The 26,623-nt window shown below is 42.1% G+C and overlaps 1 protein-coding gene across 2 annotated transcripts in view; it reads right to left on the bottom strand.

The window, feature by feature from the left end:
• aff2 (AF4/FMR2 family, member 2) overlaps positions 1-26,623 on the bottom strand; it is a 223,691-nt gene that overhangs the window by 45,933 nt on the left and 151,135 nt on the right. For both annotated transcript variants that reach the window (XM_086306075.1, XM_086306083.1), the window contains 2 exons: positions 22,957-22,994; positions 3,694-3,811 (listed from right to left, as the gene is read on the bottom strand). In XM_086306075.1, coding sequence (XP_086162201.1) covers positions 3,694-3,811; positions 22,957-22,994 — 156 coding nt within the window. The remainder of the gene's footprint in view (positions 1-3,693; positions 3,812-22,956; positions 22,995-26,623) is intronic.

Here is a 26,623-nt window from a genome sequence, read left to right as displayed (position 1 = left end):
CAAACCAGAAACCGTGGATGGACAGATCGATCCGCACTGCAGTAAACGCCAGGACCGCCCCCTACAACGCGGGTCTCGCCACTGGCGATATGAGCGCCTACAAAGCGGCCTCATACGGCGTGCGGTGAGAGATGCCAAACGCCGGTACCGGGAACGTGTGGAGTCCCACTTCCACCAGGGCGACACACGGAGTATGTGGCACGGACTACGCACCATTACGGACTACAAAGCCAGGGACATTGCGCTGATCAACGCTGACTCTGCATTCACCAACGAGCTGAATCAGTTCTACGCCCGTTTCGAGGTTAGCCAGGCGGCTAATGCTATCTACCGCCTGACTACCGAGGACAGTGACGTCATCAGCGAGAGACCGGTGACCAGCATCGCGGAGCATGACGTCCGAGTGGCTTTGAGGAGAGTGAACACAAGGAAAGCGGCGGGGCCAGACGGCATCACCGGCCATCTGCTGCGCTGCTGTGCTGACCAGCTAGCAGGTGTGTTCACTTACATCTTCAACGAGTCCCTGGCGAAGTCTGTGGTCCCCACATGCTTCAGAAGATCCACCATCATCCCTGTGCCCAAGAACAGCAAACCCTCATCCCTGAACGATTACCGGCCAGTTGCACTGACCTCGGTAGTAATGAAGGTGTTTGAGAGGCTGCTGAAGAACATCATCTCCTCCTCCATCCCAGACACCACAGATCCGCTGCAGTTCGCCTACAGATCCAACAGATCCACCACTCTCAGCCACGTGGACAAGAAACAGGGTAACTATGTGCGAATGCTGTTTGTTGATTACAGTTCAGCGTTTAACACAATAGTGCCCTGCAGACTGTTCACAAAGCTGAGGGATCTGGGACTTAACAGCCGTCTGTGTGCATGGGTGTTGGACTTCCTCACTGGCAGAACTCAGGTGGTGAGGGTGGGCAGGTGCTTCTCCAACAGCATCACCATCAACACAGGAGCACCTCAGGGATGTGTCCTCTCGCCACTGCTCTACTCCCTCTACACTTCAGACTGTGTGGCCACCCATGGCTCCAACACCATTGTGAAGTTTGCTGACGACACAGTGGTGTTGGGTGCTATCTCCAACAACGATGAGGCGGCCTACATGGATGAAGTGAAGAATCTGGCATCGTGGTGCCAGGACAATCACCTCCAGCTGAACGTCAGCAAGACCAAGGAGCTGTTGGTGGACTTCAGAAGGAGTCAGCACAGAGACTACAAGCCCATTATCATCAATGGAGCTCCAGTGGAGAGGGTGCAGTCCTTCAAGTATCTTGGTGTCCACATCTCCTCAGACCTGACATGGGCTGCCCACATTCAGGTCCAGACCAAAAAGGCTAGGCAGCGCCTGTATCACCTACGACAACTGAGGAAGTTCAGGGTCTCTCCAAAGATCCTCAGGATTTTCTATACAGGCGCTGTGGAGAGCATCCTCACACAGAACATGACATCGTGGTTTGGGAACAGCTGTGTGAAGGACCAAAAAGCTCTCCAGAGAGTGATCCGTACAGCAGAACGCTGCTGCAGGATTGCTCTCCCCCCGCTTCAGGACACCTACACCAGGAGATGCCGGACTAGAGCAGCGCAGATACTGAAGGACCCGTCCCATCCTGGCAACAAACTGTTCCAACTTCTGCAATCTGGTAGAAGGTTCCGCATCTTCCAGGCAAGGACAGAGAGACTCAAGAGGAGCTTCTATCCCCAAGCCATCCGTGCCCTAAACACACACACCCGCCCTCTCACATCATCTATAATTGACTGAGACAGGACTCTCTTCCAGACACTAAACCAAGGCACAATGTACATTTCAATTCCTTTAATTTTAAATATGTTTATATTGTCTATCCTGTAAAATAGTCAGATGTCTATTCATATTAATGTACAGAATTCACCTGCTTGCTGCTACTACTGCACATTCACCCAATGTATATACTATATATATATATTTATATATATATAGTATATATAATTTTTTTTTGCACATGTCAAGGAGCGTGTCAGGCTACATTTCACTGTGTGTTATACTTGTATAACTATGCATGTGACAAATAAAGAACCTTGAACCTTGAACAAGCCAAGGTGTGAAGACGGGTGTAGGTCACAATCAGCCAAGATTTCAGGTGAACTCATTGTGAAACCTAGCCTATCATGTGATTTGTGAGGTCGGATGGCGCTCATATCAACTGACTTTAGGGATGGGTACCGGTGTCGGTTCTGACATAAACGGTAGTAACCAGACCGAAAAGCAGCGCACATTTCGGTGCTTTATTTCGGTGCTTTTTTTTCCTGAGCTGTGATACACTTTAGATTCTAGCCAATCATTTTACGTTTCCGAGGATAGTAGGCGGGGCCAGGTACGTACGTACGTACGTTCTGTTAAAGCAGAGCTACAGATTAAAAATGCCCAAGGCGAAGCGGTTAAAAGTCTGGCTGTACTTCATAGCAAAATATGCAAACTCAGCAGCCTGCAACAAGTGCTTTAAGCTGATACTGTGATACTGTCAAAGGAGGTAACACCTCAAATCCGATGAAACACCTGGCGACGCATAGCGTTTATTTTAAAAGCCCAGAAATGCGCCGTATTTGATAGCTTGCTGCGAGACCTCACACCGAGCACATCTAGTGCGGGTGGGTTGCCTGTTATGCAACATCCCCAAAAACACGAAGAGGAGAGTCCTGGCCCCTAGCCCTGCCAGTGTAGCAGAAATGATGACGGATGATGATGGCAGCAGCAGCCGTTCTTCTCTGCGTGAGTAGGCTAACCACGTTATTACATTAATGCATGTAAGGTGAACTAGCAAACATCATCATAGCTACATGCGGCTGTCTTCTTGTTTGATGGCAGATACTCCCTTCACCCTGGCTAAAAAGGCTAAAATGACCAAAGAAAAAGTGGAAAACAGTTAAACATGAGAGGTTTAGGACAAAGTTTGTGTTTTTTCCATTGTTTAAGCACTGCTTCCAGCCAAGAGTGATACCATATATGCCCCATAGCTGCAGAAAAGGCTAACATTGTTATATTTTTACAAAAAACAGCTGAACATGAGAGGTTTTTGGACCAATTTTGTGTTCTCCATTCTTTAAGCACCGGTTTGAGCACCGTTTGAGCACCGGCACCGTTTCAAAAGTACCGATTTGGCACCGGTATCGGATAAAACCTAAACGATACCCATCCCTAACTGACTTACAGACTTTTTTAACCTATTAGAACTACAAACTCTGCTTTTGCCTTAGGTACTGTATTTCCATTTATTTTTGCATGTTTCAATAAATCCCAGGACCATTCCTAGAAAAATCTAAAGAATCGAAGGGTGGCTCAAGACTTTAACACATTACTGCATGTGATACAGAAAAAAACTGGCTAAATGAGATCTAACAGCTGAGAAAAAGGATCACCTTTCATGACTCTTCATTTATTTTACAATACATTAAACATAAGGGAATATAATATTTACTTATTTGTATTTAACCATTTTAACAATGGTTAGCATTTTCTCCCAATAAATTGTGTGTTTACCCAGTTGGTACCCACTGTGTGCACACAGTTACCAGGAAATCTGCATAAATACACACAAGCACACACACACACACATACAAGCACACACACACACACACACACACACACACACACACACACACACACACACACACACACACACACACACACAGATCGAGTTGTCATCCTACCTCTGGAGTGTTTGTGCGAGAGGCCTGATTATACTCGCTGTCACTGGAGCTGCTCTCAGACTCGTCGGTGTCAGACTCTGAGCTGCTTTCTGATTCACTGCTGCTCCCTGATGCACCACTAAAAAAGAAAGACAGACAGAATGGGGGGTAGATGGGGTGTGTGTGTGTGTGGGGGATCAACATGTCACAATGGAACAAAACAAAATCAGTTTCACTGGATGCTGAGAAAGCACAGCGACGGACACTGTCACCGCTAATGAGGTTACACCAAAAAGTTTCAGCACAAAGTTTCACACTTTGCGGGATGACACGGATGTCCACTCGCTGCTTTGCTTTTTGCTTTTGTTATGACTGTCAGCACTGCCTGTCAGAAACAAAGGTTTACACTTTCAGAACATTAGATGGTCTTTATCCAGATGATACTTAATCTTCAATCATCCATAAATTTAGGACAGGAAATGATCTTTTTAAAGAATCATGGCTTAAACATCTGCATGTCCTCTTCCTTTCTCTCTAAACAACATGACATCCACTATAAAAGACTTTAAAATTCTGGCATGACCTCTCATTCGCCAGCTCAAGTCAATTATGTCTTTTATTGATTTCAAATGTTGCACAGCCAAGAGGACTCTATCACCAAAGTCACCTCTCTGCTGGCTTGAACTCAAATCTTTTTGTCTGTTTAAATCCAACTTTCAAACTCAGGAAGTAAATTGCCCTTAAGTGGACATGAATTTGAACAAGCACATTAAAAACGTATCAGAAGTACCCTTCTTATATAAATATACTTTAATTTATGCACGACATGTGTGGGTGTAAACATCCTTTGTTCACTGCTACTGGATGAAGCCCTACAGTGTTTACTGACTCATCCTGCCACTTAGTCTCAATCAGTGTCAGGGCTGTTTAAAGTACCTGCTGGGTCGTGACTTTCACTCTTGCTTGTACTGCTTCTCTGGCTTTAGTGTCAAGACTGTAGCTCTCTATCAGTCTGGTTCGAATGAGATGAGCCAACGTGTTTGTTGCGTTAAAGCGATGAGTGGGGTTCTAGATGACTATTATTTATATTTTGAATATGTGCGATGTTCATGTAAAATAAAGAGGAAGAAAAATGCATTTTACCTCGAAAAGCAAATGGTTTGTTTATTAGTCTAACAGGGGTGTTCTGTTGGATGTTTTTTTTTTTTTTTTATATTATTTATTGGCATTTTGCTTTTGTTGGATAGAGACAGCAAAGAGGGGAGAGAGAGGGGGAAGACATGTAGCAAAGGCCTGTGGGTTAGACCAGCGGTCCCCAACCTTTTTTGCACCACGGACCTGTTTATGCCCGACAATATTTTCACGGACCGGACTTTAAGGTGTCGCGGAAAAATACAACAAAATAAAACTAGTACCGGTACTGAAAAATAGAAGAGTTATTCATAACACACATGAAAAGACCCAGGAAAACCGAGTTAACGATAAAAACGATAACAAAATAACGCTGAAAACCGATAAAAACCCTGAAAACCATACATTTCACACCTGAGCCTCAACTCTCGCGGCCCGGTACCAAACGACTCACGGACCGGTACCGGTCTGATGCCCGGGGGTTGGGGACCGCTGGGTTAGACTATAACCCGGACCGCTGCTCTCTGGCCTCGTGGGATGTGAGCTTAATCAGCACCCAACAACGGTTCTCATTTAAATAAAAGCAGAGGTAGTTGACTTTCCATGTTTCGATTGCCTGGATAGCCATTTAATTCATCAATCAGTGGTATTCTTACCTCAGGTTTGAGAAAAGTTTGACTTTGAGGGTCTTGTCCCAAAATCCCTGATGCTAAAGCAGCGGCCCCCAACCTTTTTTGCGCCACAGACCGGTTTATGTCCGACAATATTTTCACACACCGACCTTTAAGGTGTTGCGGATAAATACAACAAAATAAAACCAGTACTGGTACCAAAAAAAAGATTTATTCATAACACACGGGAAAAGACCCAGGGAAACCGAGTTAACGATAAAAACCAATAAAACCCATAAAGTTCACACCCGAGCCTCAAGTCTTGTGGCCCAAACGACCACGGTCCGTGCCGTGGGGCTTGGGGACATCTACTCCAAATGATGGCTATGATAACTTACCAGCAGTTTTAGCGGGAAATTTGAATGATTTACATTTTATCCCTTTTTCCAGTTTATATTTGCCTTTGTGTGTGTATGTATGCAACATTCAAATAATCTGCAATATCGTTACATTATCAGTGTTTTATTACAAATTCTGGGCTTGCCTCCATTTTTAAAATGAATAAATAAATCTCCATGTCACCACAACCCCTACCCAAGTACAACGTATGACAATTTAATTTCATCGCTTTATACTCAAAATGAAGAAAAAGACACAAAAGAAGGTGTAAATATCAACACCTTCTTTTGTGTCCAGATCGCCCAATCTATCTTCCTCAGCCTCCTATTGGAATCCCGGACGAGCCCCCAATTGTAAATATCAACACTTCACCGAGTTCTTTGGATTTCTCAGAGGCATCGGATGGAAGACAAAACACTGCTCAGTAGACCATTTAACACTTTATTACTTCTAAAAGGGAGATGCGTCCTGCATGACACGCTGCCGTGGATCTCAAAATGGTGGTGTGCCCCTAACAGTTTTATTATAGAAGTTCTCTCATTCTAGTCTAAACAACACTGTCTCAGTAACTTTCCACTAGAGATGATCCCATTCATTCAATGGTCATTCAGTTTTTAACCAATGTGTTTCATTATTTAATCAAGGGTGTCAAATTAAATCACACTAAGAGCCACAGAAGGAAATAAGAATCACATAAAGAGACATACATATACAGATTATTGACACACTTTAATTTAATTGAACATATATGTCCAATATAGCTACTTTTACATACAATTTATTGTCCTCAGCGTCTCCATAGGGAATTCACAGCTACCTGGTTCAAACACCTGATGTCAGCTAATGATCGTATGTGGCATTTAATAAAAACTCATATATCCTGATGGAACTGGGGAGAAATGAGTGTGAGGTAAAGTAGTTTTTGTGTAAGACAGAATCTTTTCTCAGGCTCCGTCGTTATTGGTGGATTAATAGATGGTGTCGTTGAACGTTCTTTCTCCCTGCTATCCCTGTTTAGCCCAAACATGGGAACAAAACACAAATCTTCACAACTTTCAAGACCAAACTATTTGTCCACCTCTCATTTGTGTCATCAGGGAGGAGTTAACAAGACCTGGATGAACTATGATCTCAGCCTATCATCAGAGTAACTGGAAAACTGAGCTCAGGAAGCGGCTCTGAGATCCTTCAGGACGTTTAAACTAATCCCTGTTTTCTCTTCACTTCAAAAACATTTCACACACTTTTTTGAACAAAAGATAATAATCAGAGGAGTCGACTGCTTTATGACTGATTTGCTAAAAAATTACGCACCTATCAGTGGGTAAAAAAAAGCCTAGCTACTAATCAATGCATAAACACAGCATTTTGAACCTGTCTCATCTTCTCTGGTGCTTCGGCTGGCCTTGTGTTCATCCATCCTTCCACAGAGCTTTAAATGGCCTCCTGGAGGCAACACGCCTGCTCGTCCCAACTTAAGAATACACACAAATACACTCGTGCGCGCACACAGTTTTTTTGCAATTATGTGTAGTTCCCTTTGTGTATGTGAGAGTGTGCACGTAATTTCAGTTCAAGGCTGCCATCACAGCAGGCACCAATCTGTGTGAGCAGTCAAGCAGCAAATCCATCAACTGTTCCTCGGGCAACACACACACACACACACAGTGACAGAGACTGTATGAATGCAGTCTCTGTCCTGTTTTTCTTCTATCATTACTCATCTATTCTCTGTCTTCCCTCTCTTTCAGTTTCAATTAAATTAAATTAATAAATAGCAAACCGGTTGAAACAATATTGGCAAAGCACTGTGTTAAACCCTCGTATACATGTTTGTGTGCGCCCCTATGCATACCCTACATCGTGCAGTCTCTGCCAGTTGTGTGTTTGGAAGACATACGAAGGCACCCTCGGAAAGTATTTTTAAGAAACGCAGGAAAGCTTCATGTATGTGTGTTGGTTTTCTTTGCCTGGCTGGTGAATCAGCATCACAGTAACACAGGAAATGAGTCAGTGATATGATTCCCAATTATTTCTCTCTCTCTTTTTTTCCTGTAACAGGGGACTTTGATTTTCTTCATGTGCTGTGATGGTTATGTATATACTGCTTAATGTCAGTGCTGCTTAAATGTCATTAGGTAACCTTTCCTATGCCTGGGGGAAATTTATTGATGAGGCCAAATGCATCCAGATGAGAAGCGGATGTATTAATTCATCTTCTGTTAACCCCTGGGAGGCGCCATGATACACTACAAACAAACTGACATGCTGACGCCCTAAAGCTGATATAGTGAATATATGTCATCTGAACACATCGAGCAGAACGAGGGAAACTTCATTCAAGAATTCTGAGTCATAGTTCTGATTATTTAACAGATTTAAGTAAAATATTAATGCAACTTTTATTTTTTTATTTTTACTTGATTCTTGAGGAAGGCAGGACAAAGACGATATCCAGTTCATGACAACAATGAGAAGGGCTACTCAACATGATAACTGAGTCAGCGCTGGCTGATCGGTGTCTCGGCACAGGCGAGTGGACCGGATTGAGTCTGCTAGGCCTTACCCGCTACTTTGATATACAGCGCCCCCTCGTTTATCGCGAGAGTTATGTTCTAAAAATAATCCACGGTAGGTGAAATCAGTAGTCAGCTTTATTTTTTACAATGATTATAATTATATTAATGTTTCCAGACTACAGTTGTAGTGCTTTTCCCCACTAATTTATTTTTCATATTTGCAGTACCTATGAAAAATAACTTCTGTTTCTAGTTTCTTAATACTGCTTTTTACTGTTCACTGTCAATCTGATTAAAACAAATAATGGATTATATCCTCAGACAATGATCTTTTAAACACTTGTTGCTCCTTCAGTTCTCTTTAGTCAGAATCTGAGATGTTATACAGCTTGGCCCAATATCACTGTTTAAAGTCTAGTATGTGTTTATGTTGGAGTGGTGAGTGTTGTGTCCGTCAGATACCTGATAAGGAAATGGGAGGCAATGTGACGAATGTTGTGAACATTAACTGAGAAACTGCATTTCTGGATTGTTTCAGCATGAAACTGAAAACAAGGACTGTCAGGTTTTTTAGTGACGATCCTGCTTATGCTCAGATTAATGAAGAAATGAGTTGAGATGCCAGACAGATGGTAACAGCAGACATAACCTGGACTTCAGTCTAAGCCGACGTTTTTATGTCCCTTACTGCCTTTAAAGATCTTTTGATGTGTAACCAAAGAGAACCAAGTGTGTTTGAGTCAGCAGCAGATCTCTCTTGCAGAGGAGGCTCATTAATATTATTGATTCAAGTCCAAAAGACCCAGACTGTGGCGCGACTACAGTATGCCACTCTTTCTTTTCCATCTAACAAATGAATAACTTTTGGACAAATGAGGCTTAAATCAGTGCTACAAGAGGACGTTACCTGATGCATCTCTTCAAGAGAATTATTAAGTAGTTATCATTTAGTTTACATAAAGGTCCAAAAGCAAACTGATTGTCCACTACTGTGCAAAAAGATCTGGCAAAGTTCAAAGTTCACCCCCAAATATCCCAAAATATGACACTGGACTTGACGTGACCCTGATGGCAGGCAGAAGTCTTTTGGTCAGCAGTTTTTTCTTAAGCCGGATTACAATCTGCTTCTGTTGTTGCTCCAGGAAAAACTGGAGCTTGCTTTCATATAAAGCACCGTCTTATTTAATGAGTGTCTACTTTCTAACTCTCCTCGGTGGGCAGCTAGCCCACAGTGCCGATAAGACATCTGGCAAGAAATCAAGGTGAGAACAAACATCAGCTGAGCATCTGCTGCATCGAAGTAGGCTGCACTTGTTTGTCATTAGTGCTGGAAAGACTTGTACGAGTGCCGGGCTCCCTCTGCAGAACTGTTTAAGTGGACCTGGGTGATGTTAGTTTTTTAAATTATTCATTGTGTTGCTATCAGACGTTTGCAACATAAAATGTCTTTTTTCACACCACAATAGAAACATTATGGGCAAACGGTGCAAAGGGCATTTAATGCATCCGATGGGAGGCTTTTTTGTTTCAGCTCGTCATTCGTCAAAAGACAAAAACTGCCCGACACGAGTTTACGTTTCCCGCTCTGATGTGTTTCGTTTTTGTTTAAAGAGCGCCGAGTGAAGTTAAAGGAGGAGGGTGAGCGTCTTTTACTCTCAATGGGATTTTCAGTTGAGTGCTCTCTAGCCTATTTTATTCTGGCAACATAAACAGTATGTGTTGAAGGAAGGAGATGAAAGGAGATGAGTATGCGTGTGAAAGCATTACATCTGGCTTGCTTTCCTCCTCTTTCCTCAGGAATCAGCCATCAAGCCGTCAGAAATAAATTAATGCCGCCGTTGTTGCCAAATTAAAATGCGGCGCCAGCTGGTGCAGACTGACGGAGCAGCTTTTAAGTGGACGTCTCGTGTACATGCCTCAGATGTTTAGCTCAAGTTAAGACATACAAACTTCATCTAGGAGTGCATTAGTGTGTCTGAGCCGATGACTTGATGGACACTGAGTTACTAGTTTTTCCAAACACATTCCCCTTGTTGTCAGTTAGAAACGGTGAAACATATGTCACTTATCTCTGAGTGAGCTTGAGATATTAGCTCTTATTTCATTATTAAATCCCTATTGTTGATATCCTGTCTCCCATAATATCTTATATTACCTCGTTCATGTATTTATAATCACTCAGCTCAGTCTGTGTTATAAGGCTGTATATAAAGGAAGTGACAGGACATATGTTTCCTGTATACAAACTACCCGAAAGACAATTTCCTCTTCAGTGCTTCCAATTAGTGTTTCTGTCCTTGTTTATGTCGTAAGCATCAAACCTGTTTGCTTATTTAGGACAAAGAGGCTTCGCTCTGGGTTTTTTCCTGTGTATTCCTGTGTCAACATTGCATAAGTAACACAGATAAGACTTACAAAATAGCCTTTGTCAGATCTTCAGGCTCCAGCAGAAGCTTCGGTGTCTGTTTATTTGTGTGATAAAATCACAGGCACAACAGGGGAAATGAAAGCCTTACAGCCTTGACAAAGTGATCCGTTGGTTTGATATGTCCAGTGGGCCTCACAAGATCCACACGACACCCACATATTTAAAGGCTGCAGCCTTTTAAATAGTGACTCAACAAAGTATTCGTGGTTGGAACTATCAACAGGGTCAAGGGGGAGAGCTCGGTAGAAGTAATTCCTGGTTTTTGGAGGTTTTGTTTTCTTCATCATACCAGTGAGACGTGTGGAAAATGTGTGTGTGGGTCACAGTCCTGTGCTACAGCAAGCTGCAACGCTGCACATAATGCTGGTCCTTCAGCAGAGTCGGGAGGTAACAAAGTAACTGTACTGAAGTAGAGCTTTCAGTTCTGTACTTTACCTGAGTAGTTTTTTTACTTTTACTCCCTGAATGTTCAAACAAATGTCTGTACTTTGTACTCCTTACATTTTCAAAACAGGCTCGTTACTTTTGGTTTAACGCTTTGAGGGGTTTTTATTTCACATCACGGCGGGTTTCAAACATCAAAGTGATTTGAGCCCAAACTGAAACACATGAAATGCATTTATTACCAGGAGATGTGGCACAAAAAGACATGAAAGATGCAAAAAACGAACAAACCCCAAAACCCTGTGTGGCATAGTTGAAGGGGTTAAATTGGGTGTTTTTATTTATTAATTTCTTGGCACAACACCCGAAAAACTGCAGGTGTCTGTAAGTTGCGGTACTTCAGCCTCTATCCATACAGAAGACCAGCGAGCAGAAAGGGAGTTACATTTTTTTAAGTGTCAGGTGATTTCAAATGTAACCTTTCTATCAGTTCAACAAACAACTGAAGGTCCAGCTGCTGTATTTCACAGAAAAGGAAGAGAGCTGACTTCACTCAGAGATGGAGAAAGATAAGAAAGGCAGGAGAGGAAGAACAGAGGGTAGATTTAATAGTAAGGACGCTGTTTGATGAACTGGAAATGTAAAGTACATGTGGCATTATGGGTTTTTTTCATATTGTGAAATGTGCTACAAACCAAACTGAGGTTGTTATTTAAGGTTGCATGAAAATCCTCTGCAGTTCAGTGCAGGACAAACAGGTTAGTTTGCTGCACTGTGATGGATTTAAAGTAAAGAACAGTGTGACTGGTGCACAGCGGCCGTGGTTTCATGGGCAGAGTTTGGTTACATCGAGGGGAGCAGAGATTCATATGATTTTAAGCTGAGGATGCTGAGATCCACTGACCGAATTCTACCTTCATACCAACTTCATACTGTCTAATACAACGCCAGCATAGACCGTGTAGTGTCAGTGTCGAGGATGAAAATCAGCTCATGAAACTTCTGTTAAAATCAGGTAAATCCACAAAGAGCAGTAAACCTCAGAGCAGCAGCAGGTCAGCTGATCACAGCCTGAGCTATAAAAATCTGCTGGAGCTCTGAACAGAAATGATCATGAGCTGTGATTCTTTCCCACACAATGAGCCACTACTACTGATTTCTAGGATTCCTCCACCTGCTGAATCTACTTGAACCTCTTCCCTACACATGTTTTCTATTTCGAGGCAAAGTCACCCTCAGAAAATAAACATGTTTTTTTCCTTCTTTTTCTCTTTCCTGATTCCAGCTGAGTAACTTTATTATTCCCATCTACTAATTTTATTTTATTGTTAAATGAATGCAGCACAAGGTTCAGCCTGCTTTGCATAAAAATAGGTGATAGAAAATCAGCTACTTTTACTTTTTTACTCTGAGTACATTTCAGAGCCGGTACTTTTTCACTTTTACTGGAGTAAAGAAGTTGAATGAGTACTTCAACTTTTACTGGAGTATTTTTAACACTAGTATCTGTATTTCTACTCAAGTACAGAATATCTGTCTTTTAGTGTCATGATGCCTCATTGTTTGTGGGTCCAGCTTGACCACAAAAACACAGCAGTGGTTACAGAGTGTGTTTACACAGCCACACACATCTGGTAGTCTGAGTGCATGAGGAGGTGTGTACACTGTGAAAGGGCCTTTTTAAAAAACTTAAGTCATTGTCTCCTCCTAAACTTGATCTATACTGTTTTTTAGCTAAATCTGACTAGACATGTATGATTGTTATTATAGTTCAACCTCAGGTTTTGTTTAATTGCTTTATGACTCATCATGATTTGAAGCAGCCCCTTTCAAAAACAAGCTTAAGATTACTTTTGCATTCAGGTTGATTTGTGCTTAAATTAAGAATACTTTAGTTAAAATAGTGACATGTTCTCACTCCCAAAGCGTAACATTTTACACCAGGTGACAAAACGTCAGTATATTACGCTTCCGGGCACCCAGCACGTCCCTATATTACCAGATCGGAAAATGAGGAAACATGAGTTTGGAATAAATCTACACATGTACGTTCGTTTTACTTAATTTGCTTTGGAAAACACTATCTAACGTCATTAGAGTGCTGGTTAAGGTTAGGGATAAGGTTACAGGGTTAGGGATACATGGCTGGAACGTGTATGACCGCAGGAGCATCATTTTTGCTGGATTTCATCCACAACCCAGCATGTAGCATATGAATGCTGAAGGTCACCTTTCGCGTTCCTCAGGAACGCCTCCGGACGTGACAAATCGTCACTATATTGTTGTGAGAACAGGCTGAAAGTCTATATCTATATCAAACTCTGCACGCTGTCTGTAATGCCCCTCCCTGACCCTGGTTCAGCTGAAATTTTCTTCCTGACAAAAAGGGAGTTCTTCCTTCCCACTATCACTAATTCCTGGGGTTTTCTCTATTATTGTATCAATATAAAGCAGCTGGAGGCAACTGTTGTTTGATTCTGTGCTTTAACTGAATAGATGTGCGGTCCTATGGAAAACAAAGTCGACCCTTACAGCTTCCATAGAAGTTAAGACTAGGGATGGGTATCGTTTAGGTTTTATCCGATACCGGTGCCAAACCGGTACTTTTGAAACGGTGCCGGTGCTTAAACGGTGCTCGAACCGATGCTTAAAGAATGGAGAACACAAAATTGGTCCAAAAACCTCTCATGTTCAGCTGTTTTTTTGTAAAAGGATAACAATGTTAGCCTTTTCTGCAGCTATAGGACATATATGGCATCACTCTTGGCTGGAAGCAGTGCTTAAACAATGGAAAAAACACAAACTTTGTCCAAAAACCTCTCATGTTTAACTGTTTTCCACTTTTTCTTTGGTCATTTTAGCCTTTTTGGCCAGGGTGAAGGGAGTATCTGCCATCAAACAAGAAGACAGCTATGATGATGTTTGCTAGTTCACCTTACATGCATTAATGTAATAACGTGGTTAGCCTACTCAACGTAAATTACACACGAACAACATTAAGCTACCGACCCAGAGAAGAACGGCTGCTGCTGCATCATCATCCGTCATCATTTCTGCTACACTGGCAGGGCTAGGGGCCAGGACTCTCCTCTTCGGGTTTTTGGGGGATGTTGCATAACAGGCAACCCACCCGCAGTAGACGTGCTCGGTGTGAGGTCTCGCAGCAAGCTATCAAATACGGCGCATTTCTCGGCTTTTAAAAAAAACGCTATGCGTCGCCAGGTGTTTCATTGGATTTGAGGTGTTACCTCCTTTGACAGTATCACAGTATCAGCTTAAAGCACTTGTTGCTGCTGAGTTTGCATCTTTTGCTGTGAAGTACAGCCAGACTTTTGACCGCTTTGCCTTGGGCATTTTTAATCTGTAGCTCTGCTCTAAAAGAACGTACGTACCTGGACCCGCCTACTATCCTCGGAAACGTAAAATGATTGGCTAGAATCTAAAGTGTATCACAGCTCAGGAAAAAAAAAGCAACAAAATAAAGCACCGAAATGTGCGCCGTTTTTCGGTCTGGTTACTACCGTTTATGTCGGAACCGGTGCCATCATGGCACCAGATACCGGTACCCATCCCTAGTTAAGACGGTAACAAGGTAATACCTTTGGAAACAGTAAAGGTGCACTTAGTTTTTCACATGACTGCACAAAGCCCTGTAAAAACTATAGTTAATCCTGTATATGGTTAAGTTATACTTTCATCGTATATAGTGATATTTACATCAGATTTTCAGAAAGGTTTTGTTTTCTGGTCTTTCTCCAGGGTCCATCAGCTTTACACTGTACTGTTCACTCTGGACTTGGTCACCATTAATTAACCAGCAGGTATTAAACGCAAGGAGGACAATCAAGAGACAATAGACAGCTGCTGATATTGTTTTTTCATGTTCCATTTGCCTTTGCTGTTAAACTGAATTGATCAGGCTCTTTAGACAAGAGAGCGCATGGCTTTGAGCCAGACAGGCCACCGCTCAGATAAACTGCTGCCAGCGGAGACACGACGCAACAGAGGCTGCAGGAAAAGTGATCATGCTGAACAGGTAACTACAGGTTCTTCAAATAACCGGAGAAGGGAGTGAAAATATGCACAATTACAACAGCATTATGGGACTGTGAAGTGAAGATGTGGAGGCCATCTGGGCTCAGTTCATCTGTCATCTTATCATCTGCCTTCAGCTCGCTGGTTCTGCCCTTCACTTGGCAGAGCTTCCTGCCGCACAGCTGGCTTTATAATCTCTCTCCATCTCCCTCTCAATCACGCGTGTGTGCACGCTCCAGCATGTGTGCTTGTTTACCTAACGCATGTCTTTGTAGGATAGAAAGTGAAAATTTGACATGATTTATGAAATTGTTGCTGTTACTTTGTTGTGGGACACCAGTGTACACATCTATCAATAATTACTGGAAATACAAATTCCTTGTTGGTAAGAAGATTATTAGTCGGGTGAGTAAATCAATAAATTCTAACAATATAACTCAACCAAAGAAAATCAGATACAGCATTTATTAAGCATTTACTAAGCACGGCTGCATGAAAACTAAAATCTGCAGAAGAAAACCTTTTGTTTTCACCTTCACGTTGCTTCTCTCGGCCTCCAGGATTCAGCGATACGTGCATGTGCATCTGTGTATTTGTGGCTTGTGTGAGAGTGTGTTTGCCCCGGGCGCTACTGTGGGGAAGGCTATAATAGGTTTCCATTTCTACATATGTAGCATAATGTTCCCTGGCAGCAGCAGGGGTGACACTGTTTGAAAAGGTGTTTTTACATTTGAACTTGCGCCAAGCTGCATGATACTGCTTAACCTGTCTGTTTAACTTGCCAACATGATTGCATTATTTATCACCAACGTCAGTGCGTTCACGTCTGGTTACATTACAACAGAAATGAAACACGACTACTTAAAGTACAGTTAAGGTAATCACGTAGATATCTTAGTTCAACAGGTGTGTCTAACAAAGTGGCTGGTGAGTGTATAACCTGTCACATCAGTCGAGGTATTTCTTTACTCCCACTAACTTCAGTCACTAGTCTTAACTTTGAGATGATCTATTTCAGCACACAAATTAATATATGAGCATGTGACTGTGCAAGTGGTTTTACAGCCTTTTTAATAACCTCTTCTGTGTGTTTCATTTGATATATCACAATAAGCACTAAGTCTTTCTTTTAAACTCAGCTAATGCTGCTTTATGTAAATTTTTTAAAGTAATGTTTCACTGAAAGTGCCACGGTTAATTGGCCCTGTAGCTGAACGTCTTATTATGTTAAATACTCCTAAATTATCTGGGTGCTGGATTCTCTTTTACTACAATTAACTGAAACATATACTTGAGTTGTAGCTACATAAGCATCCACATATGTATTATACATATAGTTGTAGGCTTTGTAACAAATCAAACTTGATTATAATGATATTATGAGTTATGATGGTGTATAGACCTCTGCCTCCCTAGAGGCCGGCCTGCTGGTGAGCAACATGGTGGCTGTGTTCAAGCATCGCCACGATGACAAACAGCGAGCGATGCAGCGTCTGTGTTAATATATCTGCAGGACACCCTTAATGAGCTCGTTCGACTGACGAGCTCTACAGTGTTTTCAGGGGACTTATTAACAGCTCGGCGACCGGCTAGAGTGTAACAACTCTCGCCCTACGTGTCACAAGTTCCTACATCTTCGTCACGGTCTCAGTGTTGTACTTCCTGTTTTATTTTGACAGCGTCTCGTCCTGTGTTCAGTGTGTTCAGTTTTCCTATCCCTGTCTCGACACGTCTAATTCATTCCTGCTGCGTTCCCCATGTGTTACCATGTCTGTCCTCATGTGTATATATTGTGTCAGTTTCCCGTTGTCCCATGTTGATGTTGTTAACCTTCCCATGTGTCTGCATGTCTCAAGTGTTCAGGTGTTTCGTTTGGATTCTTCTCTCATTTGGTTAATATTTCCCATAATTATTTCTTGCTCACATCATTAGTTTTTAAGCGGTCCTACATTTACATAAATATACCGCCCGTGGTTAACGTCTGTCCCCATCCTGACTTTCTATATAATCTGAACACCTTTAGGATACAACAAGTGAAAGAAAAGCTGCTATTCGAGAAATAAGGTCTCATTAAATAATAATAACTTTCCCATGAACTAAAAGTAGGTTCAAAGCATTCTGCTAAACTTCCTGACCCGACAGCCTGAACGAGCAGCCTGTTTTCATTACTGCTCATGCAAGCACATCCATCATTGTTGAGCTTTACTATATCAGCATATTGATTTGCCCGTGTCTGAATGGTTTCGAGTTATTGCTGTCCCCAGTTATGAATACAGAGGACCTGTACATCAAAGAGCTCTCAGTAAAACCCATTCAACACCATTCACACCGCTAACTAAAATAACACTAGGACTACCCACCCAGAACTACTCGAACGCTATTACTATTAAAATAATCACAAAAAAAAAAGACCAGTTCATATCACTGGAGGCGATTTTCCTCACCAGTGTGATGAAAGATGTGAACGGGATATAACGCACAAAACAGAAGCAGCTAGCAGAGATTGTGAAGATTACAGAGAAGTAATAAAAGAATGATACAGTCTAATATACACTGTGGTGGGATGTTTAAGGTGGGTGGTTGTGTGTGTGGCACAATAACGATTGGTATGTGGGTAACGCTGTTAGAGCAAGGACTAAAAAAATATGCGTGTCTGTATGGATGGTGTGAGGAGTGTGGGTGAGACAGCGAGTGTTGCTTTCCACGGGGGGATATAGCCAGTGGATCGCTCACAGCATCTCTAGTCCCAGCATCCCCACAGATATCTGTGTGTGTGTGTGTGTGTGTGTGTGTGTGTGTGTGTGTGTGTGTGTGTGTGTGTGTGTGTGAGAGAGAGAGACAGACAGCAAAGCAAAAGAGAAAGAGAGTGTGTGTCTGTGTGTGCCCCAGGCCATGTGTTACTCTGCTGCCGCTAATGAGCCCATTCACTCTGCAGCCCAATCTACTGAACACCACACACACACACACACACACACACACACACACACACACACACACACACACACACACAGTCACACTCCAGACTTGAATACTAATGCCCTCAGATTGTGAACACAACGAGCCTCATTTATAAAAGATTCTTATATCCTAATGCACCAGTCTGGGCTTCACAACACATTGCAAGTAAAAGATGAACTTATGAAAAATTGATCCCGGTGCCAAAATCAGCTGTTTACATGGATTCTTTCCAATGTTCTGTGATGTTAAAAATGCATCTAACATTGTTTTTTATTCTAATGATTAAGTAGGTGATATGTTCCCCAAAGATGTTAACACTTAGCAAGAAGACAAACCGGGGAGCCCACACAGCCCTGGAAGATAAATGGAAACATGTCTTAAAATAATGAAAATGGGCTTTAACACCTTCAGAAAACTTATCACTGATGACAATGTTACATCCGCAGTGTCTCTGCCAATTAGATATACAGGGAGTGCAGAATTATTAGGCAAATGAGTATTTTGTCCACATCATCCTCTTCATGCATGTTGTCTTACTCCAAGCTGTATAGGCTCGAAAGCCTACTACCAATTAAGCATATTAGGTGATGTGCATCTCTGTAATGAGAAGGGGTGTGGTCTAATGACATCAACACCCTATATCAGGTGTGCATAATTATTAGGCAACGTCCTTTCCTTTGGCAAAATGGGTCAAAAGAAGGACTTGACAGGCTCAGAAAAGTCAAAAATAGTGAGATATCTTGCAGAGGGATGCAGCAGTCTCAAAATTGCAAAGCTTCTGAAGCGTGATCATCGAAAAATCAAGCGTTTCATTCAAAATAGTCAACAGGGTCGCAAGAAGCGTGTGGAAAAACCAAGGCGCAAAATAACTGCCCATGAACTGAGAAAAGTCAAGCGTGCAGCTGCCAAGATGCCACTTGCCACCAGTTTGGCCATATTTCAGAGCTGCAACATCACTGGAGCGCCCAAAAGCACAAGGTGTGCAATACTCATGACATGGCCAAGGTAAGAAAGGCTGAAAGACGACCACCACTGAACAAGACACACAAGCTGAAACGTCAAGACTGGGCCAAGAAATATCTCAAGACTGGTTTTTCTAAGGTTTTATGGACTGATGAAATGAGAGTGAGCCTTGATGGGCCAGATGGATGGGCCCGTGGCTGGATTGGTAAAGGCCAGAGCGCTCCAGTCCGACTCAGACGCCAGCAAGGTGGAGGTGGAGTACTGGTTTGGGCTGGTATCATCAAAGATGAGCTTGTGGGGCCTTTTCGAGTTGAGGATGGAGTCAAGCTCAACTCCCAGTCCTACTGCCAGTTTCTGGAAGACACCTTCTTCAAGCAGTGGTACAGGAAGAAGTCTGCATCCTTCAAGAAAAACATGATTTTCATGCAGGACAATGCTCCATCACACGCGTCCAAGTACTCCACAGCGTGGCTGGCAAGAAAGGGTATAAAAGAAGAAAAACTAATGACATGGCCACCTTGTTCACCTGATCTGAACCCCATTGAGAACCTGTGGTCCATCATCAAATGTGAGATTTACAAGGAGGGAAAACAGTACACCTCTCTGAACAGTGTCTGGGAGGCTGTGGTTGCTGCTGCACGCAATGTTGATGGTGAACAGATCAAAACACTGACAGAATCCATGGATGGCAGGCTTTTGAGTGTCCTTGCAAAGAAAGGTGGCTATATTGGTCACTGATTTGTTTTTGTTTTGTTTTTGAATGTCAGAAATGTATATTTGTGAATGTGGAGATGTTATATTGGTGTCACTGGTAAAAATAAATAATTGAAATGGGTATATATTTGTTTTTTGTTAAGTTGCCTAATAATTATGCACAGTAATAGTCACCTGCACACACAGATATCCCCCTAAAATAGCTAAAACTGAAAACAAACTAAAAACTACTTCCAAAAACATTCAGCTTTGATATTAATGAGTTTTTTGGGTTCATTGAGAACATGGTTGTTGTTCAATAATAAAATTATTCCTCAAAAATACAACTTGCCAAATAATTCTGCACTCCCTGTATGCTTAGTGAAGAATGCAATTAGTGGCAACAAGAGAAGCACAATTAAATACATTAAAAAAGATGAACCAGGTGATCTTACCGAGCTTGTCTTGGAAAAGCAAATATGTTTGGCACAACAGTGGAGATCATAATTCTGATTGCAAAAGCTGCCAGACATGACAGACTACAAAAAAATAATGAATTCATTAATTATTACAAAAAAAAAACAACACCAACAAATATGCAGTCCTCTGGAGAAAGCTAGACTCATCATCGGCGACTAAAACATTTGTTTAATCAGCCCTAAACCTGTACTTCTGATATCACAATGCTCTTTATGACTGCTGGCCAATAAACGGCTTCAACTATGAAAACGGAAATGGAAACTGAAAACACTGACAGTCTTCAAGAGATTGTTTTTGGACCCATCCATCCACCCCAACATCCTGCCATGGTGGAGCATCGCTCGGCAGCATCATCTCTCACCTTCTCCTTTGCTCCCGTTATTATACAAGCCATAGATGGTTGCAGCTGTTATAATAAAACTATGTTTTATAATCAACTGCTTCCATAATTGCTCAGTCACACTGGGGTAAAAACAGTACAGGAACATCGGTGCATCTTGGAAAAATTCATGGCTGCCCTGAACATGCAACACCCCTAGCCTCAGTCTGCGGGTGAGAACTTTAGACGGTTAGTCCAGTACACAGGTGGCGAGAGGCGACCTGTTTCGACTGCAATGGACTCATCATTCTCAGACAGACTGGCAAAGATTTGCTAATCATTTCTGTCTAATTTATAAATGCTATCCCAGTTTGTTGCACTATGAATGCAATAAATGCAACTTGTCTACGGTGTCTTTTCGCAGTAAGCGATACAACTCAGCTGGTTGCCGACTCGTAGTACTTTGGTTATATTCGTATATGAAGCAGCCGTGTCACTCTGCAGTTAAACTGCCATCCTGCAGCAACTATGTCACTATTTATGGAGGAGTTTCTGTTTCAAATCTACGAGGCTGGTTGGAAACTGAATCTAACCAGCTGAGTTTCTCTTTAATGTGAATTTATGCATACAGATTTGACATTTTTACCAATTTCTTACAGCTAATCACCAAATTAACAGACACAGGTCGCATGTAATTGTTAATTTAACCCCATCCAGTGTCAGTCTGATAACAGTGGACTAGTGCAGACCTGGTCTTCAAAGCCACCATTACAAGATGCAAGTAGATCACGAGTACATTGCATATGGCCACAATAATTTGATCATACAACCACAGTTTTCCATGGTGTGACTGTGACACTAACAACCTATTATATGGGAGGAAAGTATCCAAACTCTGATACACTCAGAGGCAACGGAGCCACAGCGGTGCAGTGGTTAGCTCTTTCACCTCACAACAGAAGAATCTTTTCCTCCCACAGTCCAAAGACATCCATGTTCGGTTAACTAGCTATTCTAAATTGGCCGTGATTGTGAATGTTTGCCTGTTTGACTAGAAAACCTGTCCAGAGTGACCCCAGCTTCTCACCCTAAGACTGCTGGGATATGCTCCAGACCCCGACCCCCAGTGGATGACAACCTTAGGACAAGAGCTGCTGAGGCTGGGAGGTCCCTCGCTGCAGAGTAATGATTAACAACGTGGTGGGAAAAAATAATGAACTGAAAAGAAAACAAATCAGGAACAACGTGTTCATTAATTATGCAGGTCTTAAATCATTTGTACATGTGCCACTTAACCAGCTGAATCAAGAATAAGCTGTTCATTTACTACAACATACCGCAGGACGATTATTACTGATGCTTGATCTACAGTAACAACTGGCAGAAATAAGATTACGCTAATGCACAATGCATTACATCCCATAACCCAGGATAATAAACAAAAAAGGAAACGCTGGAAACTCAAAAAGCATCGATAACAAGGTGCCCTACACTCGAACGAACAACAGAAGCATCTAAATGTTAAATGTGTGTTAAGCTGTAACGAGACCACATTTATTAAAAAAGAGCCTGAGGAAATGTTACTCGCTGACCTTCAAACATAACGCATGCATGCATGTACGCAGGGTTTTACGTTTCCTCCTCAGAGCCACAGTCTACACGCAGAGCCCCTGCAAAGTCTCCCTGCGATACAAATAGCGAGTCTGCTGCCTAAATCTGAATGTTAGAGCTGAAGCGTGCAGGCCGCTGACTCTCCTTATCAAACGGACACCTGTCGCCGCAGATGTTTCGGTGAATTAGAGGCGCAACACCTGCAGAAGACTTAATAGCGGCTGCATTTGCGATTAACTTCATATAGCAAAAAACCCCTAAAAATCAAACAACGTCCCGCTAAAACGTTGGATATTTACTGAAGCGAGACGTGTTAGACGCTGAGGGTTGTGTGAGCCGGCTCTGCACTCCTAAACCGTGCTTTCAAAAACAAGTACAGAAAGAGAAACACTGACCACAGCTACCTCAATTGCCTGTTTCAGGGCAAGAACAGTTATTTATAGCTTGTTGTTTGGCTGATATTGAAAGTCACACACTCCATTAACCTCACACCCTCTGCCAAAGACTCGCTGGCTGCCACACCATATAGAAGCATGATGCCCCGGCTACTTGACTTAATGCAGGCCATATGTGGATCTGCCTTATTTCTCTCTGCCAAAACAACAAGTAATACACGACATCTGACTGCGGTCTTACTTAGCCCAGGTTGCTCTCGGTGGAAGAGCAGCTTGCACGCCAGCTCTATTGTGAGTGCTATTTTCTGTGAGGATAAAAACAAGGCTGCAGAGTGCAGCGTTTGGTTATTTGTCTTACCTCAGGGCTGCGGCTCTGGCTTTAGGCTTGTCGGACACCTGTCGCAAAAAGAAACAACAAAAAGAAAAAATCAGAAGTCATGTTCATAGATTATGTTTAACTATCGAGACAGTGATGATGGTGAGAACACAATACGACGTGTGATAAACGTCACTGACTTTACTCGCCATCTGATTAATGTTCTTATTAAGAAACAAATGAAAGCTTGTTCATTTTTTAAAACTCCCGAGTGTGACGGATGCAGTTATTCCACAAGGACGAGCGAGGAGCGACGTGCCTCTATCGATCACCTAATGGTTCGATTCAAATCAATTCCAGACAGCGCTGATAAATTGATCAATGCGCTCATTTGGTTGGATTAAATGATACTAGACACTGTGTCAAAAAAGAGAAATAAAATCAACCCAAATCGTCACAGTCTGTGTAACTATGTATCTCTAAAACATCTTTTAACAAACATCAGGAACAGTGTGGTAATATTCGTTACATTTATTGAGCACAAAAAACCCACAAAAAAATACGACACAGCCCAGCTCGCTCTCAGGGCAGCATTTACTTTTAAGGCAATGGTATCTTATTTTGTTTCGCTTTCTTTGTTCTTTTTAAATACTTTAAATGCACGTGTTATACTGCACTACAGATGTCTTACCATTCCCTTAAAAGTAAATGCTGCTCAGAGAGCGTGCTGGCTTGGCACAGGATTATTTTTGTAGACATAAAACATATGTTGCATAGTTTAACTGCATAGCTTTTTCATAGTTTAGTAAAAATTTGTTTAAACATTTAATAATAAACATCATGGAAAAAAGTTGTTGATCACAAGTTTATTTGATTTTCCAACAAAAAGTTAGTCGGGAATGATTAGAACCTGTAACATACACAACAAAGACTCTCCCTATGTTGTTTCCTATTGGTCTGTACGTTTTCAATACAAACAACGGCGATGCTATTCGATGCTTTTAAATAGCGACATAGAGCATTATTGTTCAGAGGTCAAAGGTCAAATGTATGACAGAGTATTTTAAGATTAAATTTGAAATTCTAGTTTGAGAAAAGTTGAGATTACAGTCGTCCTTTCCAGCTGCTGCACTCAGTGTAGATGAGTTCGTGATACGACCCCTCTGTACTGAACGACAGTGTAACCATGTGTGTGTGTTGCTTTTCTTAATTATTTTCCAGAAAACACAAACTATCTTTTCACTTTCTTAGCCTCACCTTCCCTCGATCAGCTCTCCTCTATAAGTCGACTTTACTGTCATTAAAATGACAGTAAAGTCGACTTTCTTCCTTTACGCCCCCTCCTCCGCGCTTCCTCCCTGCCCTCTCTCTTCACTCCGAGCTTCTGCTTTATTTCTATTCATACTTTTCCTCCTTTCAGCAAAAAGAACAAGGGGGAGGGGGGATTGGGGTGGGGGGTGATTAAGCATGTCAGTGAAGCCTTTTCCTAGCCTCCACCTTCTCCCCCGTCCTCTCTTCCTCCCTCTGACGCCTCCCAGTCATTTTTGCGCATGGCTACATCAATTAGAGCGACAAAACAAAAACAGTAAACTCAATTCCTGCAAATATCAGCCATTAATTTCTCTTCAAGCACTGTAACCCAACAATTAAAATGAATTACTCAAACAAAAACAGGACCTTTTCTTCCCTCCGGCTTGTTGTTGTCCCCCCCCCCACTCTCTCTCTCTCTAGGAATAAGGTGATTAACTGGACCAGTGAAGTTTCTGATAGATCGATGTGGAGCTGCAGGCTAGAACAACAAACCTCCTCAGATCTTTGGCTTTGGGAGGCTTGCAGGGCTCATGGAGAGGATCTATGTGTGAATATATTTAGCTGGCTGGTGGCTTTACTTGGATTTAAATAAAGAACAAACCAACCAGCATTTATTCACACAATCTCCTCTGTTATAACACGGCTGCGAGCATTGTTCCCGACAAAAAGGGACAAGCTGTTTTACCAAAAGCAACACGATTCAGACCTTAAAGCTTTTCCAGACGTATATGATTATATTTCTAAAATCCCCTCTTCGCTCGCCTTTCTCGTGTGGGTGCGAGACATCTCAATGTTTCACAGCGGGGCCGGCAATACGGTCTTAACAAGGCTTTAAACACCCCCACACCAATTTAAACAGGAAGCGAACAATGAATTCTTTGCTTGTCTTGTACGGTGTCACTTTACTTTCACGTGAGAGACTTTGTAAAAGCATTTCTAACACCTGAACTCAGTTCTTGAATTTATGATGCAACTCTTGCGAGGAGGTTGCGTTACTGAAAATACAGGAGCTGCTGGATTTTCACAAGTGGAACACAAAGCGACTGTATTTTAGCATCTTTCCCTCCGATGCCAGCTGGATTTGACACAGCAAGTCCACCGAACACTTTCCTGTTCGTGAACATTGTCAGTCTTTAATCTGTCCTGTTACATACACGAGCATTTCTGCTTGGTTTGATGGCTGTGATCTCAATCATGTCCAACAGACAGCTAACATATGAACAAGTGTGTTTCTTTGCGATGTGTTAGCCATGATAAGGACTCTGTTTACTCAGCTGCCTTTAAGCCCACGTAGTCACTTTAACACTTTGCATTTACTCGGCAGGCTTTTGAACTCACTGATCGATGCCTTTCTATACTTCTATTTGTTTGTGCTGTCTAGCTTGCTTTGACTCGTTGTTACGCGATATTTCTATTTCAAGGTTCGTTGGTAGCCTCTGTCCTTTCTTTTTTTTTTAAACTGCTGCTCTTCTGCAGGAAGTCTGCCAATCTCTGATGGAAATCACAGCAGTGGACATGATCTGCACTCTGAGATCACCTAGCATTACGCCAAAAATGAACAATTGCATTTAGTTGCAAAACTGGTGATTATACAGGCACAAAAAACCTACCAAGGCTAAAAGTAAACATATTCATTTCAAAAACCCAATTTTGAGCTTTAATTAAAGTTGTAGTGAAAGCGGTGTCCTGACACTTGTCCCGTCGTCCTTGTTCTCTCCATAAACACCCACCGTTCACTTCTTTCAGCTTTTCTTTATTTATGAGGCTGCTTCGCAATTAAACCACCCAGGACTGTGATTTGAGGTCACCCTGTAACTATGTGCTTTAGATGATTAATAGGATGTTGCCACTGGATAGATAAAAGGTCAGAGCTGCTCACTTGTGCAACACAACATATTTTCTACACGTGTCGATTACACAGACTTAACGGCACCCCGAACACCAGCGTGGGTCTTTTTGTCGTAAAGCTCCGCTAATCAGATTTCCTTTGATGCTCTGGTTTCATGTTTCCTACCTAGTGCACATTCAAATCCTTGAGTACATCACTATGATGTGTACTGGATTTCCAACAGTTGAAGTGTTTTCTGTGCATTTTGTAGTCTGCATGCTCATTTGCATTCTGCAGTGCACGCCAAGAGCCAAGCTAAACAGAAAGCCATTCACAGAAAAACTGCTTCATAGTACTAGAAGCAAATGCTTTACTTCCTTGTTAGCTCCCTTCTTACAATCTGTGATCCGTCCAGAATATAGATGATATAGGAAGCCAATGCAAAGTGTTTTAAAACTATTTTGATAGGAAGAGATGATGTGTGAGGATCTGTCACATAGTAGACCTTTTTCTTCACGTAAAGGCTCAGTCACAGTAAAAATGATTTGGCAACTGGTGATTACACTGACA

Source organism: Aulonocara sp. 'chitande type north' Nkhata Bay, linkage group LG2, assembly GCF_057382095.1.
Source record: "Aulonocara sp. 'chitande type north' Nkhata Bay isolate Kocher_YH1m ecotype deep benthic linkage group LG2, A_spYH_male_GT1.1, whole genome shotgun sequence".
Classification (NCBI taxonomy): Eukaryota; Metazoa; Chordata; class Actinopteri; order Cichliformes; family Cichlidae; genus Aulonocara; species Aulonocara sp. 'chitande type north' Nkhata Bay.
The sequence above is the reverse complement of the archived record's forward strand: the minus strand, read 5'-3'. Positions and strand labels throughout refer to the sequence as shown.